Here is a 20,538-nt window from a genome sequence, read left to right as displayed (position 1 = left end):
GTAAATGGAATCATGTTACGCACCCAGATGTCTTTTTTCCAGGGGTGTTCAGAGATTAATTAATTCACCTATCTTATCACTAGTTTATTCTCTTTACTGCTGGGTAATTTGTTTGAATTATCATTAGAAATGCAAATGAATAAATAAGCCAGAGAGGAAAGCTTCACATCTCCTCCCTTTATCTGCTTTTATAAAGCTGTTACCACACACAGACCACTTAGTATTCCTCAAAGGTGGTGAAATAACTTAAGCTTCCCTCCCGATCTATCAGTCTTGAATGCCTGCTGCACTCTGTTCCCTTTGATGTGCCCTGTCAGTTATAACACTGGATTGTCCCAGGACTTCCCTGGTGGCCCAGTGGCTAAGACTCAGTACCCAATGCAGGGGGCCTGGGTTTGATCCCTGGTCAGGGAACTAGAACCCATGCAGAAAACTAAGACTCCGTGCAGCCAAATAAATAAATACTAAGAGAAAAAATACTAGATTGTCCCTATCAGACTTTCATGTTGTTAGAGCCAAGTTCATCTGACTTGTACCTCTGCTGATTAACTCTTTAAATCTCAAGGTTAAGTCCTTGTTTTCTTTTTTGGTAGATTTTACTAAATTACCTGTATGAATAACTTTTAGAAGTTCTTTTATTGATCGCTTATTGACCTATCATAATACTTCACAGAGGCTATTGAAAGTCAAAGTCACTCAGTCCTGTCCAAGTCTTTGCAACCCCATGGACTGGAATTCTCCAGGCAAGAATACTGGAGTAGGTAGCTTTTCTCTTCTCCAGGGTATCTTCCCAATCCAGGAATTGAACCAGGGTCTCCTGCATTGCAGGTGGACTCTACCAACTGAGCTATCAGGGAAGCCCAAATATCGAGGCTATTGAAAACCTTCCTAATTTAAGTAAAGATGCACTTTGACTATCAATAACATTTACCAGTTACATACTGTTGTGGTTAAATGAACACAGTCCTCCAAGAAGTTGTCAGCTGCTTATCTTCAATAATAAAAGATGATCAATGGTGCTGAAAGCACCCCCACACACCCTTTTTTAAGCCTAGAAATCACTTCTGAGACTAGTCTTGATGACATTTCTCAGGGAATATAAGGCTGATAGGATTAAAGAGTTGTCTTCCTAAATGGTGTACAAGGAGGCATTGGTGTCCTTTGTGAGACAAGAGTTAAATGGGGTGCTCAAGGCACCCACACAGCTGTACACAGATACAGGGAGAGAGCTAAACAGGAATAGCAAACAGGTTAATAGTTTCCCTACTGAAATTTTCTCTGGTTTCACTGTTTTCCTGCTTCTCATTCACTAGGGCCTTCATTCCCTAATTTTTTTTTTTTTTAATCAGAATCTAGTAATTTCTTGACTTAACCACCTCTTCTTCCCTCCTTGAGTTTAGGCATACTGCCTCCCCTCTTTCAGACCCTAAGATGCACATTCCACTTTCCAATAATGATGATTATTTTCAGCAAAAGGCTAAGCCTGTCCTATTACAGTATGTGCCAGGTACTATGTACATATATACGTTATCTCATTCAATTCTCTTAACAATTCCAGTGCAGAACTAGTTTCCTCTTACATATTTAAAAAAAAAAAAAAGAGGCTTGGGAGATTAGCTGACTTGTCCAAAGCTAAATAACTACTATATTACTGAGTTAGGATCCAGACTCAAATCTTTCTGACCAAAAAGACCATATTCTTCCTATTTCCCTTATGTCACAGTCTATACTGTTAGCAATACTGTTTCACCTCATGCCTAGATCAATATTTCCTAGCAGATTTCAATACTAGGATAGATCTTGAGGACACTGACAGAACATTTTAAAAATTGCTTTTAGATAACTCAGACATGGATATTTAACTATATGGCTTATTTTGCCATTTGTACTAATAATTATCTTAACTTTGCAGGGCTGTCTAGATTTACTAGTTGATTCTAGCAAATATTTATTTTCAAGTAACTAGAATTTGAGCTCCATTATTAAATTTGTTATTAAACTTTGTTTACCATCCAGCAACATCTTCATACATTCTTTGCAGATAGTTGCATCATGATTTATTAAATCCTTTATACGAGTATATACTACTTTGCATACAGTTGATGCCATTTTGTTAATAAGCAGGCAGATTTGCAACTACTAAAAAAATTTCAAAAATAAAGAGAAACCTTTTAGTACCTTCAGGAAAACAATAGTATTCAGTGAGACCTGGATACTCAAAATGTTGACTGACTCTTACTTAATATATGCTTACTAGAAAAGAAATACTACAAAACTTAGTAATTGTCCCATTAGAAATGTACATGCTAAATGACTTTGATTTCTTCCCTAAGATGTTAATATATTAATTTTTAAAAAGCAATTTGCATATATGGTTCAAGATACTTATTACTTTTCCTTTAACTCAATTTCCACTAATAGAACTGCTTTTATTATTCCTTTACAAGTACAATTTTCATTTTGGCTGGCAATTATCATATTTAATTCATTTAAAATTGGATAAAGGATAGATGGGCATAAATAATGTAATTAAGTAAGTAGAGTCTGGATAAAGTTTACAGAGTATTAATCTTGTGTGTGTTCAACAGTATCTTGAGTTTAAAAAGTTTTAAAAAGAAGAGGTAGAATTGACTGCAGTTTAAGAAAAATTTAAGTTACTTAATTTATGAATGAAATATTTACCCTCAGGTATTGAGTGAAATTTTATAGAATAATGTGGATTATTCAGGTTAGTTCTCTTAAAAGACTAATTGACAAGAGTAAAATATTTTCCAGCATAAATCCCAAAGTTAAATAACATACTGCGGCAACTACATCTATACAGAAACAAATGAAGTACAATTCACATTTAAAACTAGTGCTCACTAATGGCTAATTTAGGTCTTAATAAATAGCAGGCATGGATATTTAGAAAGGGATAAAATTCCTTGAGAAATTTCACTGAACATGAGAATGGTTTCAAATACAACAGAGCAAAAAGAATGAGGATTTTTTAAAAAATTATTTGAATTAAAAGGTCATTGATGACTTTAGAGAGAATAGTAATAGTGTGATTGAAATTAAAGAGTTAGGAGAAAGCTGAAAGTGCTTTATAGCACTTGACTACAAAGACAAAACACGATAGGGGAAAAAAATAGCATGGCACTATTGCTTAAGAACACACATGAAGCACAAAGCCAGCTACTGGAGAAAAGGGAAATGAAGACAATGGAAGAGGAGGAAAATTAAAAGAGTAAAGCCTTCAGAAGGTAAGACAGGATTCACAGATTCAGTGTCCACTCACCACGTGCCACGCAGACCTTGTGTGTACCAAGTAAACTTGAACCCCAGTTCTGGTCTCAAAGGACTCAATCTAGTGCATAGAGGAAACAAACTAATCAACAGTCACTATCACACAAGGGTGAAAACACTAAATTTAGAGAAGAACGCTTCTTACCATTGCTATTCTTTCAGTTTGTAAGTAATCGGAGTTCATGCGGCAGCTTATAAAAATTACAGCATTGATCACATCCTGCCTCATAGGTCTTACTTTGCCCTATTGCCCTGTTAAGTTGTAAACTCCCTGGTAGTAAGCACATACACGAGTTGCGACCTATTGAAAGTGAATAGGATAAGACCACAGATGTTCAATCTGGAGAAATAAAAAATGCTAACTAGTAATTCAGCAGATGCTTTAGAGGTTAACATAGCATTTATATCTACATAAATCTATATTTAAATATATAATCATGTCCAACTCTTTGTGACCCCATGGACTGTAGCCTGCCACGCTCCTCTGTCCATAGGATTTGCCAGGCAAGAGTATTGGAGTGGGTTGCCATTTCCTTCTCCAGGGGATCTTCCTGACCCAAGGATTGAACCCGTGTCTCCTACATTGCAGGCAGACTCTACCGACTGAGTCATCAGGGAAGACAGAGAGGTAGATGAGCAAGTGCTATTATATATGTTATCATTGATAGTAAGGAGAACTGGCAATATAAAGAATTCCCTGGGACACAAAAATAATTTCACTTACTTCATCTGCCTTAGCCTGGGCTTCCCTGGTGGTTTAGATGGTAAAGCGTCTACCTACAATGAGGGAGACCTGGGTTCAATTCCTGGGTCAGGAAGATCTCCTGAAGAAGGAAATGGCAACCCACTCCAGTATTCTTGCCTGGAAAACCCCATGGACAGAGGAGCCTGTTAGGCTCCAGTCCTTGGGGTCGCAAAGAGTCGGATACGACTGAGTGACTTTACTTTCACTTTCATCTGCCTTAATGGTAAATAAAAGTTTAAAATATACCAATGTTCCTTTTTCTCTCTCACTCATATCTCTCATAATCCTTTCACTGAAATTGTTTTCTATAAGGTCACCATGACTTAATTGCCCAACAAATGGCTTTTCAGAAGTTCTTCAGTATTTATGGTATTAACACATCCTCACTTCTCCATTCCTAAGTACCCTCTTGGTTTTCTTTTACATCCTAAACTATTTCTCGATTTGATAGGCTCTTTTTTCTCCTGTCTCCTAACAGGGTTTCTCCATACCCCTATTCTGACTCTCTGCTGCTGCTTGTGGCAATCTCATGTATTTCCAGTTTCCTTTTTTCTTTTCAGCCTTCCTGTGCAGCCTGTGGGATCTTAGTTCTCCCTGCAGTGGAAGCTTGGAGTCTTAACCATGGGACCACCAGGAAAGTCTCACTTGGTTGCCTGAGTAGTCTCAGGACTTCTCTAAGTTTCACCCAGAGCAAGTAATTTGAAAAACAGAAAGAGGGAGGGGAAAAGAACACTTAAGGTTGAACCTATAGTCTTTTTATAACCTAATTTCAAAGTGACATCCCCTCACTTCTGCTCTATTCTATTTACTAAAAGCAAATCACTAAGTCGAGCCCTTACTCAAGCGACAGGGGAATGAAACTCCATCACTTAAGGCTTCAGTGAATTTGTGGGCACGTGACTCTTTTAACCACTACAATACCACAGAAAGATCAACCTTCCTAAAGTCTAATTCATTACTAATTCCTCTTCTTCCCTGCTGCTACTACTGCTGCTAAGTCACTTCAGTCGTGTCCGACTCTGTGTGACCCCATAGACGGCAGCCCACCAGGCTCCCCCGTCCCTGGGATTCTCCAGGCAAGAACACTGGAGTGGGTTGCCATTTCCTTCTCCAAGGCATGAAAGTGAAAAGTGAACGTGAAGCCGCTCAGTCGTGTCTGACCCTCAGCGACCCCATGGACTGCAGCCTTCCAGGCTCCTCCGTCCACGGGATTTTCCAGGCAAGAGTACTGGAGTGGGGTGCCATTGTCTTCTCTTCTTCCCTGAGACCAGTTCAAAAACCTTGTATCTGTATGGTTTCTCCAAAATATAAAACTTCAGCTTGATAATAAATCCCTTAACCTACCCACGCTAGACTCATCTCCTCCTTCTCCCCTCTGCACATCCCTACTCCAGCCACTTACTACTTCCAAACACCACCATCCTCTTTTACCAGAATTCACGCTGTTGCCTTGGCCTGGAAGTCTGGCTCTGAACTTGAATTCAGGTGACACAACATGCGGCAGCCCTGATGTTCTTTTCAGAATACTAGGAGACACAGTACATGCAGCCTAAAGTAACAGCTCATTATCATGTTAAAATGAATTCCAATCTGCTAGCAGATCAATCTGGAATTCCATTTAGAATTCCAGATTCTAAAACAGGCAAGTGGGAATTGGTGCCAAAGGTTTAGAACATTTTTCCTACAAGTTTTTGATTAAAGACAAAATGAGACATAATACTGTAAACTAACTGTATTTCAGTAATTTTTTTTTTTTTTTTAAGATAAAGTCAGTATTAGAGATCAGCAGAACTCCCCTTTTTTCAGCTTTGGCAATAAGGAAGGAGCATTTCCTTGAAAGCAACTGACATGGAAAGCATCCCACTCCCATCCTTTCAAAATTTCATAGCTTTTTAAGAAACATATTTGACTTACAATACAGTGTTAGTTTCAGGTGTACAACACAGCGATTCAGCTAATTTCTTTATCAGTAATTCTTTGCTGCTTATCTATTTTATGTACAGTAGTTTGTGCTTAATCTTTTTAATTAAACTTTTTATTTTGTATTCGAGTATAGCCAATTAACAATGTGTGACAGTTTCAGGTGGACAGAAGATGGACTCAGTCATACATACACATGGATCTATAGCTCTTTGCAAAACGAGCCAACCTGAATATCCATCAAAAAGCTCCTAAAAAAAGCTCTGGTGGTCAAAGGCCATATGGCTGTAAAAACAAACAAACAAACAGAGGCAAAGACTTAAGTACTGACTTGGACAACCTCTAAGATACCTTAAGAGAAACGGGCAACGTACAGAACGATGGGCACAGAGCTTACTACTTGTCTTAAAAAAGAAAAAAAAAAAACAACAACAACAAAAACTAAATTGAAGCCCAACCATCCATAAAGAGAAAAAAGTATAAGTTTCCTAAACATACGTAGACGGAGAAGGCAATGGCACCCCACTCCAGTACTCTTGCCTGGAAAATCCCATGGATGGAGGAGCCTGGTAGGCTGCAGTCCATGGGGTCGCGAAGAGTCAGACAGGACTGAGCGACTTCACTTTCAGTTTTCACTTTCATGCACTGGAGAAGGAAATGGCAACCCACTCCAGTGTTCTTGCCTGGAGAATCCCAGGGACCGGGGAGCCTGGTGGGCTGCCGTCTCTGGGGTCGCACAGTCAGATACGACTGAAGCGACTTAGCAGCAGCAGCAGCAGCACACATACGTAGAACATCCCTGGGAAGCTCCAGGAGAAACAGGTAACCAGTGGTCACCTGTGGGGCCGCGGGGAGGGAGAAGGGCCTTCTCCCGTTCTCCAGTCTGCACCGTTAGCTGCACTTGCTCTTACCTCCCGCCTCTGTGAAACTCGAAGCTCAGGAGATCGGCCCCGGCTCACCGTTCGGGCCCCACACCGCTTAACGACTCGCCCGGTGTTTCCCGTGCACGGAACCGTCACCAGCCGGCGGGGAAGGGCCTGTGCTTGGGAACGGCGGGGGTTCGCCCCAGGTCACCCGGCAGGTAGGTGGTGGGGCCAGATTCCCCACGTCCCGCGCCTCCTGCTCCAAGGTCGGGGTCCACCCAGAGCGGGTGGCCCCACCGGGTGGGCGGACAGGCCTCCTTTTCCACTTCAGGGCGCTCGCCCGCTTTCGTGGAAGAATGAGAGCCAAGCGTTGCCAGGCTGCTCCCCGCGCCTCACAGACACCGGGAGCTGAAGAAACTTGAGAGGCATCTATGCCCCTCGTCGTAGCGACTCAGATCGCAGAGAGAGAACCTACCTCAGTTTGCTCCAGCCCGCCTATCTCTGACACCGCGACGCCGAAGCGCCCGACCCCGCGCTCCCGGAAGTGACGCGAGCGTCCGGTTCCCGCCTCCCAGCTTCCGGCTACGGGCGTGTGTCCGCGCGTGCGCACGGAGAGCGAGCTCTCGCGTAGGCACGCGAGTCTGCACGCGGTGAGGGCGACATGGAGGCTTCGGCTTCTAACCCGCCGTCAACCTCACCCGAGACTTCAGCTTCGACTCCAGAGACCCCGGCCGGCCCGGAGCAGCTGGACGAAGAGCAGGTGAGTGGCCCCCGGGCGGGGAGTTTGGAAGCGGGGCGGCCGAGGCCTTGTGAGTCGCGGATTCCTAGGGCGGGCTCCGCGCCGGTGTGGACGCCTTCTGGGCTTAGGGTAGCTCGTTTGCGGTGTTCTCCGCTCTCCCGCTGCCTTAAACAGCCGGCTAGATGCCCGCCTCCTCCAGCCCTGCGGCCTGGCTCTCTTGAGTTGATTTTTTTTTTAATGGCCGCTCCGCGCGGCTTTCGGGGTTCTAGTTCTCCGACTAGGGATGAAACCCGTGCCATCTGCAGTGCGAGCTCAGAGTCCTAACCGCCGGACCGCCAGGCGAGTCCCTTATCTTGAATTGGATTTCAGGTATACCTTGGGGCCCTGGAGTGAGGCCCACCTGGCTCTGCTTCCCTGCCGTTTGCCTTTTTTGCTTTTGTTTCTGACAATTCATAAACCTCTCAGTTGATTGCAAATAATTAGCGCAGAACACAGAGTAGCCTCCAGGGAGAAATCCTGGGAGGAGGCGTCGCAGCACAAGCAGAAGTCCGGCAGCTGGTCTCTTTAACAAGCCCGAGAGGGAAGCAGGCTCCTACTGAAATAAGGCCTTCCGGCAGTATCCGTCTGCAACAGCTCTCAGCAGCATGGAGACGCGTCCTCCAGCGAGGAGACATCACGTCTCTCGGCTCCGGGGTCCCTTTTTGAGGAGTGGTGGTAAAGAACCCACCTGCTAGTGCAGGAGACATAAGAGACGCAGGGTTTGATCCCTGGGTGGGGAAGATCCCCTGGAGAAGGAAAGAGCAACCCATTCCAGTGTTCTTTCCTAGAGAATCCCATGGACAGAGGAGCCTGGTGGGTCCATGGGGTTCTCAAGAGTCAGACACCACTGAAGAGACTTAGCACACACAGTTATTACAGGGGAGTGGGTCATGGCTCTATCAGTTGCTCCTTCTGTTTCACACATGTTGCCCATCAAATTTCTCATCTAAAGTAACACTCTCAGTTTATCACTCTGAGACACTTGCAGTCTTACAGCAGGTTTTTAAAAAATATTTATTTGACAGATCCGGGTCTTAGTGGCCTCATGTGGAAACTCTTGGTTGCTGCATGTGGATCTAGCTCCCTGACCAGGGTTGGAACCCAGGCCCCTGAATTGGAAGCACAGAGTCTTAGCCACTGGACCACCATGGAAATTGCTAGCAGATGTTTTAAAACAACTGATACGGAAGTTCATGCTGGCCACTGTGACTCCATTTTGAACTGCCTCACAGAGTTTTTGTAGTTCCATCACTAAGTCATGTCCAACCAGAGCATACCAGGCTCCTCTGTCCTTCACTATCTCCTGGAGTTTATGTCCACTGAGTCAGTGATGCTATCCAACCATCTCATCCTCTGCTGCCCCCTTCTCTGAGTTTAACATTGCTTAAATGTTTTAAGTTTTTCACAAGATGAGTAGGTATCAGAACACAAAAGGAATCACCTTATAACAGCAATACAGTGGGGCAAGAGAAAAGGGAATGTCTCTAAAACAGGCCCAAATTATACCTTGAAAACCACACGACTGGTTTGGCTCCTTCTGGGTATTCTAAAGGAATGCTTTTTTAAGCAAGTTTTCCCTTTCAGTTCAGTCACTCAGTGGTGTTCAACTCTTTGCGACCCCATGAAGCACAGCACACCAGGCCTTCCTGTCCATCGCCAACTCCCAGAGTTTACTCAGTCATGTCCTTTGAGTCGGTTTTGCCATCCAACTATCTCATCCTCTGTCGTCCCCTTCTCCTGCCTTGGATCTTTTCCAGCATCGGGGTCTTTTCCAGTGAGTCAGTTCTTCACATCAGGTGGCCAAAGTATTGGAGTTTCAGCTTCAGCATCAGTCCTTCCAGTGAATATTCAGGACTGATTTCCTTTAGGATGGACTGGTTTTCCCTTTAACATTCTGATTAGGCTTTGTTAGAAATAAAGCTGCAAATTAGGAAGCTTTATTTTTTATTCATTTTTATTGGAGTATAGTTGCTTTACAACATTGTATTAGTTTCTGCGGTACAGCAAGATGAATAAGCTGTATGTATACACATACCCCCTGCAGTTTGGCCAAGTCGCTTGATCCTTGGTAACTTCCTCGGATTTAAAAATGGGCTCTGCTCTCCAGGATCAGAGAAGGTGATGCAAACAAAGCAAAGGGGCCGGGGGCGCCTGGCGCATGATAGGCACTCAGAAAATGTGAGACGCAGATGTACTGTGCTTTTATGAGGTTTGCTGCCTTCATTGTCGAGTGCGGGGGAAGCTGCTCCCGCTTAGTGTTTTGTTTTGGCCTTGCAGGGACCTGTGCCTCCTGCAGTGGAAACTCAGAGTCTTAACCACTGGACTTCAGGTGGCTGCATTCCTCTGATTACAGATTGCACAATCTTGATGAGTATGGTTGTGGAGATTACCTGCGAAAATAGAAATTGAGCAGGGGCAAATTCTGGGGAGGGGCTAGATTTTGAATTTTGCTAAATTCAATTGAAATTTGACTGACTTGTGTATCTCCACTTGCAGGTTAAGAAGGCAGTGGAGGCTCTGTTGGCACATTCCAGATCCAGGAAAAACGCAAATGAAAAACTTCTGAATGAGAATGAAAATTTCTTTTTAATGGTGGTATTATGGAAAATTCCAAGTAAAGAACTGAGGGTCAGATTGTAAGTTCTTGTTTTCTTCTTTTGCTGGTCTTAATTGCTTGGCTGTTTTGTGGAGCTTTAACAACTGTCAACTTAGTTTTTGGTGGAAACTTTGTAAACTCAAAATAATCTGATTTGAAAACCATCGGATTTAGACTTGCTTAAATTTTCTAAAAATTCCATCAGTTTTCTGAATGGTTGGTGGATGATTTGACCAAAGCCAGATTCAGTTCTGTTGAATCTGAAAACCTGGTTTTTGAGAGGACAAAAGTTAGAATAAATGAAACAGCTTTCGTATTTTCATAGAATCTGTTATCTTTCCATGTCCAACTAGTTCCAAGTTAAAATTACTGAGGTGCTAAACTCATTCCTATATACAAGACTACTAAAAATTTGACAGTGAATTCCTTACAGAAAAGAAACCCATGAAGATTACACATTCTTATTGCTAGAACTCTTAGGTCAAAGATGCCAGACTTAGCAAATAAAAATACGGGGGAATTTTTTTGTTAGTGTAAGTAGGTCTCAAGTAGCATGGGGACATAATTATACTTAAAAAATGATTCAGGTTTAACTGGGTGTCCTATATTCTGTCTGGTAACCTGCCTCTCTGTGGAATCCTTCATTTCCAAAGCTAGCTCTGTTATAGAAAGCGAGATGCGGGATAGCTTTTCTTTCCCCCATAAGAGTGGAGGATAGGGGTTACGAATAACTACAATTGGAGATGTTATCCCCAGATGTCTGATGGTTAGGGCTTCACCTTCTTTTTTTTTTTTTTTTTTTTTAATGTTGAATAGTTTCCCCTTTTTTTTTTGTTTCCTTTATTTTTATAGTATATTGTGGTGTTCCACGAGGGAAATTAAGGCCAGAACTAACAGTGTTATCAGATCGTCAGTTTTATTTCTGTAATTTTAAACTAGCTAGGATTTTCTCTATAATTTTGAGACTGGAAATTCCTCCTTAAGCCTAACTAAAATATTCACCTTAACCATGTCAATCATACTGCTGCTGCTGCTGCTACTAAGTCGCTTCAGTCGTGTCCGCAACAGACGGCAGCCCATCAGGCTCCCCCGTCCCTGGGATTCTCCAGGCAAGAACACTGGAGTGGGTTGCCGTTTCCTTCTCCAAGGGCTTCACCTTCTAATGCTGGAGGGTGCAAGTTCAATCCCTGATTGGGGAGCTGGGATCCCTCATGCCTCTTGGCCAAAGACAAAAAACAGAAACATTGTAACAAAGTCAATGAAGACATCTAAAAGCAATTTTTTTTTTTTTTTAAAGAATGATTACAAATTGGGAAGACGCCTTTAACCCTCAGACTCTCTTAACTCATAGCCATGAGCAGCCCTAGCCATGTTGCTTTAGTTCCTGCTTCGCATATCCGGGTGTGCTCTTTGTTTATTCCACACTGGCCCTCACATTGTCCAGGTTATTTTCCCAACTGCTCACCTCTTGGTGCGGAGAAGGCAATGGCACCCCACTCCAGTACTCCTGCCTGGAAAATCACATGGACGGAGGAGCCTGGTGGGCTGCAGTCCATGGGGTCGCTAAGAGTCGGACACGACTAAGCAACTTCACTTTCACTTTTCACTTTCATGCATTGGAGAAGGAAATGGCAACCTACTCCAGTGTTCTTGCTTTGAGAACCCCGGGGACGGGTGGGCTGCCGTCTCTGGGGTCGCACAGAGTCGGACACGACTGAAGCGACTTAGCAGCAGCAGCACCTCTTGGTGATTTCTGCCACTTGCCGTCTCATTGTCCAAGTCCTGCTGCTGTGGCTTGCTCTCCTCTTAAACTAAGGAAATGTTTCCTCAGGACACACAGACCTAGCGCCCGAGCTAAGCCTTTTTTTCCCTTTTTGAGACTCAGCATAATGCGTGTTTGCTGGGGCCTGTGGGTTTGCTCAGTTTTCTGTTTCAGCTCTTAAGAGTTATGATTATGGAGCCCAGAGGTTTCTGCAAGGTAGCGTTCTGAAACAGAACTGCCCTGATGAAACTGAATTATTCTCGCGCTTCATAGTACATGTGTATATACAACAAATGTATAAAATGATGATCAGACTTCCCTAGCGGGCCAGCGGGTAGGATTCCACCTTCCAGTGCAGGAGGCATAGGTCTGAACCCTGGAAGGAACTAAAATGCCATGTGTCTTGTGGCCAAATAATAGTTACATTTATACTATTTTGAGTGTCCTTGATATATTTTAACTCTTAATCGCATCCCAAATGTTAATGGTATTTCGATCTGTGGATATTTGTGGTGATTTAGTATTTGAATCTTAACTTTTCTGTACCATTGAAAACTGTATGTATGTGTGTGCTGTGCTCAGTAGCTTATTTGTTTAAAAACCATGATAAAGTTTATTGAAATGATTGGATTTATTGTGTATTTTGTGGGATATAAACATATATATGATCAGTTATAATGCTTTATTCCTTGGTCTGTTTCATGTATTTTGCAGGTCTTTGCCTCATGGTATTCGATCAGATTTAGCAGACGTTTGTTTATTTACCAAAGATGAACCAAATTTAAGCTCTGAACAGACAGAACGTTATTATAAGAAGCTTCTAAACAACCATGGGATCAAAACCATTTCTCAGGTAGGGAGCAGGTTAATATTTTCAAGGCAACTAAAGTTTGGATTCAGTTGAAGTGACAAGAGGGTCTTCCCTGGTGGTCCAGTGGTTAAGATCCTGTGCTTCCACTGCAGGGGGCCTGGGTTTGAGCCCTGGTCAGGAAACTAAGATCCCTCATGCCTTTTGGCTCTCCCCCGTGCCTGGCCCCCCCAAAAAAAGATTTCAGTTGAAGTGACAGGTAATATATTACCTAGTACATATTCCTCTCCTGGGAATTTAATTTTTAACTTAATTTACCCATTGGCTTTGGGTAGGGCATATTCCCTCCAGCTTGTAATGAATGAGCTGTTGAGGTTGGTTGGCCTAAGAGCTCTACATGAGCATCAGTGATGTTTCTGTCTTGAAGATTTTACAGAAGGTTGCTCTGTTAAATTGCTCCTTTCTCCGGGGTGTCCTGGGTTTGCCTCTGGCTCAGCACCTCTTACCGTTTCTGTAGTTGGTGGTACAGTGTCTTTAGCCGAGGGTCCTGCTCATTCCTCTGTGTCCCCAGCGGTCAGTCTAGTACCTGTGCTATTTGAGGCACATTCGTGTCCGCTTAGCTGTGACTCCAGGGCATTTTAGAATCTAAACACAAATTGTCCCTGAATTTCTTCTTCTTGTCCAGGTTCTTAGTTTTTTTGTGTTTTTATACTTTCTCTTTTTTCCCCCCTCTACTTTCTTTCTCCTTTTTCTTTTTTATCGAAGTATAGTTGGTTTACAATATCGTTTTGTATCTGTTGATCCCAAACTCCTAATTTGTCCCTCCCCTCCCCTCTCCCCTTTGGTAAACTTAAGTTTGTTTGCTGTGTCACTGAGTCTGTTTCTATTTTGTATATTCATGTTTTTACATTGTCTTAAATTTTCTAGATTATCCCCCTCCGAACTTTAAAAAAGGAATATAAAGCCTATGAAGCCAAGCTCCGCCTTTTGGGTAGTTTTGACTTCTTCATTACAGATGCCAGAATCAGGCGGCTCTTGCCCTCACATCTGGGGAGGCATTTCTACAACAGAAAGAAGTAAGTTTCTCAGCAGTGACCAGACTTGAGTAACGTGATGTTTATGGCTGTTATGTGCTGTGGTAAAGAGCCATTGTGTTGTTCTAGGGTTCCAGTATCTGTAAACCTTCAGTCTAAGACACTATCTAGAGAGATCAACGACTGCATTGGGGGAACTGTCTTAAACATCTCTAAGAGCGGCTCTTGCAGGTAGGTAAAAGGCGTGAAGGTGTGCCTCTGTTTAATTTTGTCTTTAGTAATGGTTTTATTGGGGTTGCAGAGTCGAACACGACTCAATGAACAACAGCGGTGGCTGTATAAACATTTATAAGATGGTGTTGATGAAATCAGATTCTTCAGATAAACTAAAATTCATTCCTTAGAAGTATTCAGTTCTCTAGAACGGTGCTGCCCCCTAGAACTTTCCCCAGTGCTGGAGACGGTCTGTGGCTGTGCAGTCTCACAGGAGAATGAGCCACGCATGGGTGCTGAGCTCGTGATGTGGCTGCTGCAGCTGAAGAACCGAATTTCCAGCTTCACTTGTTTTTAGCTGAATTTAAAAAGGCATGTCTGCTGACTTTTACTGTATTGGATAGGGCACCTCCAGATGTTCAGGAAAACAGGAGAATAAGACCGATGCTTAGGGAATGTTAGTAGTTCTGGGCTTCTGTGTTGACCAGCATCATTTGTCCTTTAAAGTCAAGGCCCACTTCAGTCTTGCTTTAACTTCTTGAGAAGTGAGTTCTTCATCTCCCCTGTTTTACCAGCCCGTCTTATATCTCGGCATGGTCTCATGGAGCTTCTCTTTGCTGGAATGCTGAGCTGGGTGGAATCCCCACACCCACCAAAGACCTTTTAGGACAGTGACTGCATCCCAGCCTTCAGATGGACAGAGCAGCTCAGCCTTTTTCTTTTTTTTAATTAGACTCAGAAGCAAGTTGAGTTTGAGTGCTTGAAGGGATGGTTAAGTTTGAGTTGTGTGGAGGAACATAATTCAACATCATTTCATAAAACACGTAATCTGATGACTGGGACATCTGTGGTGTAGGGATGAGCGACTGCCAGTAGGGCAGGGCTGTAGAGCCTTTCCACCCAGAGATACCCCGGAAGCCCATGTGGACCCAGTGGTCACATCCATAACGAAACAGGCTCACCAGGGAGGCCACCCCTCAGCAGTGTCTCTGGCCGAGTTAGAGCAGGGCATGGCTGGGGAGACTGGTGGACTCTGGTGTCATCTTCTGCCTGCAGGTGGGAACCCTCCTACTTGGGTGAGTTAAGCAGCTGAGTAGAGTTAATGGTCAGGCCTGGACCCCCCACTCTATATTTATAGGCTGACATAAAAGTAGTGGTTTATGGGAATCAGTTAGCTTGAGGGTCAGAGGCCTGGTTCAGGGTGTGTTGCAGGTCAGTGCCAGTGGGCACACAGAATGGGCGAGCCCCTTCTTTGGTTTGAGAGAGGTGGGATCAGCAGCCCGTATCACCCTCATTCTGCAGATACCCCACCAACAGCCAGCCTGCCTGTCAGCTCCCCTGGCAGGGAGAGTGGGAGCTGGCAGGACCAGGGGACCTGGTGGCTGAGCTGTGGGCGCTTCTGGACTCTCCAGTGGCCCATGGGTGCCTTCTGCTTCAGCTGAGGAGATAGTTTTGCTCTCGGCCAGAATATGCTATTCCACAAGCAGCTGATGCTGCGTCAGGGCAGTGGGGCTATAAAAATAGCAAGCGGTCCTCCTGGGAGTGGGTCTTTTCCAGAGCAGCCACTGTTGGGGGTTATCACCCTCAGCAAAGCTTGAGGGCTGGCTCAGGGACCTGTGTTCTCTAGAACGCAGGTAGAATTTCCTGTGGCCCTCCCCGCTGACCCTCCCAACCTCACACGATTATGTGCCAGCTCCTCAGTCACTTCTTATTTTGATGGCGGGGGTATAGTTACTTCACAAAGTTGTGCTAGTTTCTGCTGTACAGTGACGCGAATCAGCCGTACATATACATGTACCCCCTCCCTCCTGGATTTCCCTCCCATCTAGGTCACCAGAGAGCAGCAGCTAATCACCTCTTGATATTTCAGGAGGAAGATATTTCTTCTAGAACAGGAAAGATGATCATCTTCTCTTAAAATAAATGGAGGACCTGAATATCTTAGTGTTTCTACCCTAAAAAAAATGTTTGAGTTGTGTACTTCTGTTTGTCATATACCAGCCTATGCTTTATTTTGAGAAGCAAGTTACATTTTCACGTCTCTGTGTCGGATGCTTTTCCAGCACTATCCGCATTGGTCACACGGGGATGCCGATTGAGCACATCGTGGAAAATGTTGTTGCTGTTGCAAAAAGTCTCTCGCAGAAACTGCCGGAGGTACGGTCTTACAGATGTCTCACAGTCAGTCCTTCATATTAAAGAAGCAAAACCCGCATGGGTGACATTGCTCTTCTGTCTGTTTCAGAAGTGGGAGAGTGTGAAGCTCTTGTTCGTGAAGACTGAGCGGTCGGTTTCCCTGCCTGTCTTCTCTTCCTTTGTCAGCAGTCAGGGTGAAGCCAAGGGACTCCGCATACGAGACCTGTTGAAAAAGGTTAGTAGAAGTTCATATCCTGGACAGGCTTCATCATGTTTGTAAGCATAGCCCAAGAAGAGAGAACAGAGGTTCAGAAGAGCCTGCAGGAGAGGCTGAGAGGAAGAGGAAACCCAAAATCGAGGCTGTTGAGTACTTGGTTATTTGTGGGCAAAATGTAAGACTGCTTGAGGCTGACATGCCTCTTGGTTCTGGTGTGTGGGTTTTAAGTACTGCTGGTACTATTGTGAAAAGTGGCAGGAGAGAAAGTGGACCCTTTTGTTATTGGTTGGACCAGTCTCCTAGTTGATTCAGTCTTTCTCCAGCCCTGTTCATCCATGTGTCCAGTGAGTGGTTTTTTTGTTGTTTGTTTACATGCCCGAACAACAATGTCCAGTATATAAGGTATGCTACACACATCCTCCCGTATTCTTTAAATCATCTTTAGGTTATAATACTGAATGCAGTGTGAACGCTATGTAAAGAGTGCAGCAAATTTAAGTTTTGCTGTTCTGAACTTTGGGGATCCCGCCCCCGAATATTTTTGATTCACATCTGGTTGAGTTTGTAGATATGGAACCCTGCATGTATGGAAGACCAGCTATTTCACAACACATACTGTACAGTTCCGAATTATTCATAACTCGACCTGTAGACGAAGTTGACTTCCACACAGCCGGTGACCACACGCTTCACATACCCAGGTTCTGGATAGAATTCACCACATAAAATGCACCTTTAGCTGTGGAGTTGGGTTTCAAGTGGTGGCAGTGGGGCTCGTTTGCTTGGATCTTGGGCAGGTCTAGGCCCTTTCAGGAGCTGACGAAAGACCTGACTACACGTGCTAAGAAGATTCCACCTTTAAAATTACGCTTGGTTCTTTTTGGAGGTATCAAAGAAAAGCCGGAAGAAGACAGACAGAGCTCTTAAAAGACAGCAGGAGAAGAAAGAAAAGAAGCTTCTGAAGCAGGCTGCAAAGGCCAAACCTGCCCCAACAACCGATGCAGTGGCCCCCAAAACTGGGGGCGTTCCAGCCCAGGACCCTGCACCCCAGGAGGAGACCGGTGGGGTGAGCGCCCTTCCTAAAGCACAAGACGATTCTGAAGATGAAATCCCATTGCTGGTGCCATTGAAGGAAACTCCAGCTGCAGGAAGCGCCAAGGTATTTTCATTAATATTGGTGCCCGTTGTGGATGGGTTCTGGGGCCCACGTGTGCCGGCAGGCACTGCTGAGGGACAGGGAGTGCTACACCTGGGAGGCAGCTCTTGTAGAAATTTGTGAAGCAAGGGATGAAAAATACCAGGGTGAGCCCCAAGAACCTCTGACTGACTCTGCTCCCCTCCTCAAATATTGGAGTGACCTGTAGTCAGCCAAGGCTTTCTTCATGTACCTTGGAATCGAGGGAGACTCAGCCATATTAATAATGCTAATAATTCAACCATGTTGCCTGTGGTTTTGAAGAGCAGATTCCGTTTGTGAAGATAAGTTCTCAGTCACCACATAATTGATCTCAGAAAACTTACCTGAGGGGAAACTTGGGTGCTGGGTCCTGCCTCTGACACCTTTGCAAACACTCGGTCCTGCATGGCTCTTAATGGAAGTCTGACTTCATGGGTTTCAGAGGAGGTGGTTTAAAGGAACTGAGTTTTTTTCTTTTGGGGTGCTTTGTTAATGTTTTCACTCAGAGTATCCATCCAGCTATTGAGGAGAGACCTCAGAGTCAGAGGGGAGCAGTGGGTCCTTTTAAAAAGGAGATTGGAGGGTGGCCCTTGCCATATGTCAGGGAGACTCACAGCCTCTCTGGGCATAGCCCGTCAGGGTTGTCCCTTGGCTGTCCCTGCATTTTACCTATTAGGTATATTTTTGTAACAGTAATCCTTAAAATCCTTCAAATTCTGTTGAAATTCTTTGAACAGAATTATAATTTTTCTCTGTTAGTGAAAATATTCCTTTTAAAGTATCCCCAAAGTGCTATTGAGATTTTTTTAATACACTTGAAATTAATGTTGATGATTAGTATGTTTACTGTAAGCAGTATAATTGTTTCTAGAAGTAAGCTGTATTTTTTTTAACGTGACTGGAAGGTGATACGCTGGAGGGGAAAGCATCACTGCCGGGGTTATACAGTTCAAGAGTATTCAAGTGTCGGCATTTCCCTGGAGGTCCAGTGGTTGGACTCTGCGCTTTCACTGCCATGGTCCCGGGTTTGATCCCTGGTTAGGGAACTGAGATCCCATAAGCTGTGCAGCATGGTTGGAAAAGAGTGTAGAAGTGTGTGTGCCTTTTGAACCACCTAGGAAATTTGGGGAAAGATACGAAAGTTTCATCGTATTTTTAATGGTTTTCAAAATTTCCGTCTGTTTTATATTGTCAGAAACAAAGTCCTTTTGGTGGTTTTGTCTATATTGTCTCTCTGTGTGGGACACAATCCATTGCTGGAATGTTGTCCTCGGATCATCTAGGGTGTTTGAAAAATCCAGGCGTCCCAGCCTGGAGTACAGTCCCCGCTTTTTTCTAACATGCCCCACAGTTGGTTTTAACTGGGTAGCCAGCCAACCAACCTGGTTTTCAGCAGGGTAACCCACTGCCCTAACACACATATAGGGAATTTACTCCTGAGGGTGAAGAAAAGTCAGGATGAGGTCACAGGTCTCCCTGCTGTGCTCCCAACGTGTGCTTCCCGGAGCCCTTAGCCCCAGCCATAGGAAAAGATGGTTTTCCGCTGATTGCACCAAGAAAATGCTAGGGTCCTTTCTACAGTCATTAATAATGAAATGCAGCTAGCTGCCTTTCAGAACGTTTGCAAGGCAGAAGGAAAAGCCGTTGCTTACAATTTGTGCTGCAGTGTGCCTTTTAGGGGTTCTCTAAATTTTAAGAACAGAAGCTCTTTGGGTTACATTGTTAGTAGTCTGCCCCATATTCACCCACCTTTTTCTTTTTCTTAGATACAAAAAGCTGCAATAGGAAAGAAGTCTCCGAAAAAGAGTCCTGGTCCCAACACAGCTCGTGGGAAGAAGAGAAAGGCCTCCCCAGCCCTGGAGACCCCAATAGCTGTGGAGCCCAAGACCCCAGGGAAAGGCCCAGGGAAGAAGGCCAGAGTCAAAGAAGAGGTGGAGAAAGAAAGAAACTCTTCCCTGGGGAAAAAAGACCCAAGACAGACTCCCAAAAAGCCAGAGGCCAAGTTCTTCACCACTGCTAGTAGCTCTGTGAAAAAAGCCCCCCGTACCCTGACACAGCGACCCAAAAAACCCAAAGTACCCCAGTCAGCCTAAAAGCAGAGACTCAACCAGCAGGAAACTCAACTATCCGAAGAGCTTGTAAAAAAAAATACCTGGGTTCTGACTCTGACCCCTGCTGCAACCTCAGAGTGAGGCCTACCTAAACTTCAGTATATTTTTTTAATACCTCCACAAGTAATTCTGATAAATATTCATGGATGTATAAGAACCAGTGGTTGGAAGTAGGTCCATTTATTTTGTTGTTCTTCTGTGTATTTGCTAATGTAATAGAGGGAAAGTATAGTGCTTCTTCGTGGTTGTGTTTTTTATTATTAAAGTGTCACATTTGTTTCACGATACACTGTTGGCATTCCAAATCTTGTTGGTGTTTTACTTGAATGCCTATGAGATAATTCTTGACTTCATGTGATTTCAGCCATTTGTTCACTTGACAGCTCCATTACAGTAATTTGTGCAGACGTATCCAGAGCTTGTCTGCAGGCCACTGGTGGACTTAATGCGAATCAGCCATGGAACTGGTGACCAACTCCAGTTTCATGGCCCCCATGCCGAGATGGATCTTGGAAAAGACCCTTGAATCAGAAATAAAATAATTGATTCCATGACCCAAGGTTCCAGATCACTGAATTAGCATGCATTTGTTGAGGGAAATTAACTGTCATCAGTTAGAGAAACCCTGGATCCAATCCTGCACGTTGGAGGCGAGAAAATACTTATTTCTCATAGCCTTTCCTTATTCCTCCAGATTACTCCTCACCCTACATAGACTTACTTTCCTAGGGGAGGAAGCTCAGGAGAAAAGACTATAAAACTTCAAGTCATCGTCAAACATACCTGAGGCAATAAATTGACTTTGCAGGTACTTCCACTGAATTTGAACTGGAGTGTATGTCTCTAGTAGTAAGTGATGTAGTCGCTAGTACAGAAAGGACAAAGTG

General features: G+C 44.0%; 1 protein-coding gene and 1 long non-coding RNA gene across 2 annotated transcripts; one reads left to right on the top strand and one right to left on the bottom strand.

Moving 5' to 3' along the window:
• Positions 1–578: 578 nt before the first annotated feature.
• Positions 579–5,123, bottom strand: LOC129638044 (uncharacterized). Its single transcript, XR_008707674.1, has 2 exons — positions 3,437–5,123; positions 579–3,352 (listed from the first exon to the last, which is right to left on the bottom strand). It is a non-coding gene; the product is annotated as an uncharacterized LOC129638044 (long non-coding RNA).
• A 2,249-nt stretch (positions 5,124–7,372) lies between these two features.
• RSL1D1 (ribosomal L1 domain containing 1) lies at positions 7,373–19,938 on the top strand. The gene is made up of 9 exons (XM_055561770.1): positions 7,373–7,579; positions 10,094–10,233; positions 12,670–12,808; positions 13,691–13,839; positions 13,927–14,028; positions 16,074–16,167; positions 16,256–16,381; positions 17,250–17,522; positions 19,307–19,938. The coding sequence occupies exons 1-9, from the start codon at positions 7,481–7,483 to the stop codon at positions 19,631–19,633; spliced, it is 1,449 nt and encodes a 482-aa protein (XP_055417745.1). The 5' UTR covers positions 7,373–7,480; the 3' UTR covers positions 19,634–19,938.
• The last annotated feature ends 600 nt before the right edge of the window (positions 19,939–20,538 follow it).

The sequence above is a fragment of the Bubalus kerabau genome, chromosome 23 (genome assembly GCF_029407905.1).
Source record: "Bubalus kerabau isolate K-KA32 ecotype Philippines breed swamp buffalo chromosome 23, PCC_UOA_SB_1v2, whole genome shotgun sequence".
NCBI lineage: Eukaryota > Metazoa > Chordata > Mammalia > Artiodactyla > Bovidae > Bubalus > Bubalus kerabau.
The sequence above is the reverse complement of the archived record's forward strand: the minus strand, read 5'-3'. Positions and strand labels throughout refer to the sequence as shown.